This window comes from Sinocyclocheilus anshuiensis, unplaced genomic scaffold (genome assembly GCF_001515605.1).
Source record: "Sinocyclocheilus anshuiensis isolate Anshui unplaced genomic scaffold, SAMN03320099.WGS_v1.1 scaffold879, whole genome shotgun sequence".
Taxonomy (NCBI): domain Eukaryota; kingdom Metazoa; phylum Chordata; class Actinopteri; order Cypriniformes; family Cyprinidae; genus Sinocyclocheilus; species Sinocyclocheilus anshuiensis.
In genome coordinates this window covers 189,198-191,741 of record NW_015546063.1, presented here as the reverse complement: position 1 = coordinate 191,741, position 2,544 = coordinate 189,198, and the positions used below count along the sequence as shown (strand labels likewise).

General features: G+C 35.6%; 1 protein-coding gene across 1 annotated transcript in view; it reads left to right on the top strand.

Annotated features, from left to right (window-relative positions):
- LOC107699563 (plasma membrane calcium-transporting ATPase 3-like) overlaps positions 1-2,544 on the top strand; it is a 56,384-nt gene that overhangs the window by 38,926 nt on the left and 14,914 nt on the right. Inside the window, exons 17-19 of the mRNA XM_016500862.1 lie at positions 269-460; positions 1,445-1,658; positions 1,964-2,175. Of these exons, the coding sequence (XP_016356348.1) occupies positions 269-460; positions 1,445-1,658; positions 1,964-2,175 (618 nt within the window). The remainder of the gene's footprint in view (positions 1-268; positions 461-1,444; positions 1,659-1,963; positions 2,176-2,544) is intronic.

The following is a 2,544-nucleotide window of genomic DNA, read 5'->3' as shown; positions in this document are numbered from 1 at the left end:
TTTTTTATTGGTCTTATGAAGTATTCTAATTTGTTGAGATAGTGAATTGGTGGGTTTTTGTTAAATGTGAGCCAAAATCATCACAATTAAAAGAACCAAAGACTTAAACTACTTCAGTCTGTGTGCATTGAATTTATTTAATACACGAGTTTCACAATTTGAGTTGAATTACTGAAATAAATGAACTTTTCCACGACATTCTAATTTATTGAGATGCACCTGTATGTATTACCTAAATCTCTTGGTCTTTCTCTCTTGCCGTCTCCAGGGTATAGCAGGCACTGATGTAGCTAAAGAAGCCTCGGACATCATCCTGACCGATGATAACTTCTCCAGCATTGTGAAGGCTGTCATGTGGGGGAGAAATGTGTATGACAGCATCTCAAAGTTCCTGCAGTTTCAGCTTACTGTCAATGTAGTGGCCGTCACGGTAGCTTTCACCGGGGCCTGCATTACACAGGTAGAACACACACTCAAACCACTGTAATTTTAGTATTATTAATATGCTATTATAGTATTCATTAATATTTTGAGTTTTCATTTTAATTTTAGTTTTAGTAATTTATTGCTTCAACTTATTTATTTATTAGTTTTTTTAAGTTCAAGTTTTTATGTAATATTTGCAATTAATTTTATTTCATCTTTATTTCAATAACCGAAAATATTGTAATATTTTTTGTTTTAGTTAACGATAACAACACTGACTCACACACAAGTTAAGCACAATCGACAGGATTACCTCGAAAAATTATTTTTAATTGTCCCTCAAAATTCTGGGTTGTGGTGATGCACTTACAACTGGGCCAATTTTTTTTGAGGATTTAAAAGCAGAAATGTGAAACTTATACTTTTAAAAAAGCACTAGCAGTCATTTTTCTGTTTAAATGTGTAATTTTAGGTGCTCTTTATTTTAATCGTTTTAGCTGTCAGATTGTCATGGCAATGAAGTTGTAAAATTGGAAATAACTTTACCCAGAGAATGTTAGCAAGTATTTTTCACACTAAATTCATGTTACATTGTTTACGTTTTGTGGCTATACAGTTCAAACGGAGTATTTTAACACTGACTCATTCACTTCCATTGGAAGTGCCTCAATGTAAAAGATATTTCCTTTTTTTTTTTAATAAAGTAAAGGGGGGGACAAGTTGAACATTGCGTCCCCCCAAATCTTCTCCTCAGATCAGTGTTGTTTGTTTTAGCATGTAGAGTTGCAGTAAGTGTGAGACAGCCACTCTAGAGCGCTGATAGCTCTGTCATGTGGATTAGGAGAACTGACTACATTGTACCTCTCAAGCTCATAGCAAAAGGAAGTTGTAATTAAAACAGCCACTAAACTCCCCCCTGCTGGAGACCGGTGGTACTGCACACACTTCACTGGCTAAGAGTTAAGTTCACTACTTTCATCAGTTCATCATTCATTCATCTCTGTGTTTTTGTGTGTAGGACTCTCCACTAAAAGCAGTACAGATGTTGTGGGTTAATCTGATCATGGACACATTTGCCTCTTTGGCTCTTGCCACTGAGCCACCCACCGAAGCTCTGCTGCTTAGGAAACCCTACGGCCGCAACAACCCTCTCATCTCGCTCACAATGATGAAGAACATCCTAGGTCACGGAGTCTATCAGCTCATCATCATCTTCACCCTGCTGTTTGTTGGTGGGACAGAGAGTTCAAGAATCAATGTTGTTTTGCATTATTTATTAAATGATGAATAATACAGTAATAATTTGGAGGAAAGTCTTAACTGAAAGTGTAGCAGCTTACAGTTCAATTATAACATTATAGTCTCAGATATGTTACATATATTTACATATTCATTTAGCAGAAGCTGTGAGAATGAGAGCAATGCTAGCATAAGTGACTGGTCTAAAGGTGAAACAATGAGTGTCTACTGAGTGCACCTTTAAAGGTTTTAAGAACGGCTTAATTTTGTATGCCTTCATCTCTTTCATCCTAACAAGGAGAGAAAATCTTCAACATCGACAGCGGCCGTAACGCCCCCTTACACTCCCCCCCATCTGAACACTACACCATCATCTTCAACACCTTTGTCCTGATGCAGCTCTTCAACGAGATCAACGCTCGCAAAATTCACGGCGAAAGGAACGTGTTCGATGGCATCTTTGGGAACCCTATCTTCTGCAGCATTGTTCTGGGAACATTTGGAGTGCAGGTCAGAGCTACTGTTTGTGTTATGCTCCTTGAGCAGATTCTCCAGATTTCTGCAGAATTTGAACCCCATCATTAACAAAGTTCTGCATGTCTCTCACCCCTTGTCTGTTAGTTTATTAATATACTATTTAATTAGAATTTTTGGGTTGTTTGCCCTTCTTTTAAACAAGATTAATTTATTTAGATATTAAGGCTAGTTCTACTAATATTTAGTTTATATTTCTAAACAATTATATTTGAAACTATTACTGTATATAATTTTTTCTCATCTTGTTTGCAAATAGTTTTTTCTTGCATTAAGAATAAATTTAACAAAATTCAATATTAAAACATTTAAAATTATTAAAACTATTTTAAAATAATTATTGTA